General features: G+C 33.6%; 1 protein-coding gene across 1 annotated transcript in view; it reads right to left on the reverse strand.

Moving 5' to 3' along the window:
- The window catches only part of LOC106470133 (voltage-dependent calcium channel type D subunit alpha-1-like), a gene marked incomplete at its 5' end in the record, with an annotated part of 108,804 nt that overhangs the window by 46,962 nt on the left and 60,656 nt on the right, over positions 1-1,186 (reverse strand). The window contains one exon of the mRNA XM_022398716.1: positions 846-857. Coding sequence (XP_022254424.1) covers positions 846-857 — 12 coding nt within the window. The remainder of the gene's footprint in view (positions 1-845; positions 858-1,186) is intronic.

Below are 1,186 nucleotides of genomic sequence, written 5' to 3' on the forward strand. Positions count from 1 at the left end.
AGTGCAAACTAAAATGAAGAGTATCTTACAATTAAAGATGAATTATGATGTATCAGAAAATTTTATTGTTTTTCAATTTCTTACATGCTAAGGGACCTAGATGGAGGTTGATTTGGGCATGAGCGTCGGTGTTTGTCAAGTTTTTGAATATATTTTAGTTTGGTATGGATGAATCCCACGGGAGGCAGCATGTCTCATTGGCTTTGAGTTTTGGACTCATATTTGGTTGGTTACAAGTTCGAGGCTGGTTTGAGTTTTGCTGATGTGTCCATGAATAAGATACTTTACCTCAATTGTTTCAATCTACCCCCCAGTATGATGGGTACCAACTGTTAGCTGGGGGTTAACCTGCAATGGATTGGCATCCGATCCATTGGGAATGGGTCAACATTCTCATCCATTTGTGTTAATTAACCCAGAGTTCAGCACCAGATCTTATATGCCATCTTGGTAAGGGTGGGACTTAACCAGGTGCTAATGGATGGATTTTTATAAACTTTTATAAATATATGTAGTTATAAATACTTCATATAGCCTTGATTTCATGCAATCATAAGAATACCTTGCTGGTATTGAAAGTTTTATACACACACAAAAAAAACATCCTCATTCACCACTGAACAATTTACGTGCTGAACATAGTGTTGTAAACTTCTGTAGAGAATAAAGAACACCAAACCACTGGAAAATTTATAACACAACATTTTTTTGTCATGCTGATCTGTAAAACAGTCGTGCTTTTCAAAATTACACACACAAGACAATTACTAGTGACAAAATGAACGTTTTCACAAGTCTTTACATTCAAACACTGAAAAATACCAGAAATTTCATATTACACTCACCCATGGGTCATCCTTTGATATGTTAATACAAGAAGAAAAATACAAAATTAGTAAACTTATGATTACAGTCACAAAAATGTATTTGCTCTGTGGTATGTTCATGTAAATTTGGTGTTATAAAATGTATTTGCTCTGTGGTATGTTCATGTGAATTTGATGTTATAAAATGTATTTGCTCTGTGGTATGTTCATGTAAATTTGGTGTTATAAAACGTATTTGCTCTGTGGTATGTTCATGTAAATTTGATGTTATAAAACGTATTTGCTCTGTGGTATGTTCATGTAAATTTGATGTTATAAAATGTATTTGCTCTGTGGTACGTTCATGTAAATTTGATGTT

The sequence above is a fragment of the Limulus polyphemus genome, unplaced genomic scaffold, assembly GCF_000517525.1.
Source record: "Limulus polyphemus unplaced genomic scaffold, Limulus_polyphemus-2.1.2 Scaffold3838, whole genome shotgun sequence".
NCBI classification, from domain to species: domain Eukaryota; kingdom Metazoa; phylum Arthropoda; class Merostomata; order Xiphosura; family Limulidae; genus Limulus; species Limulus polyphemus.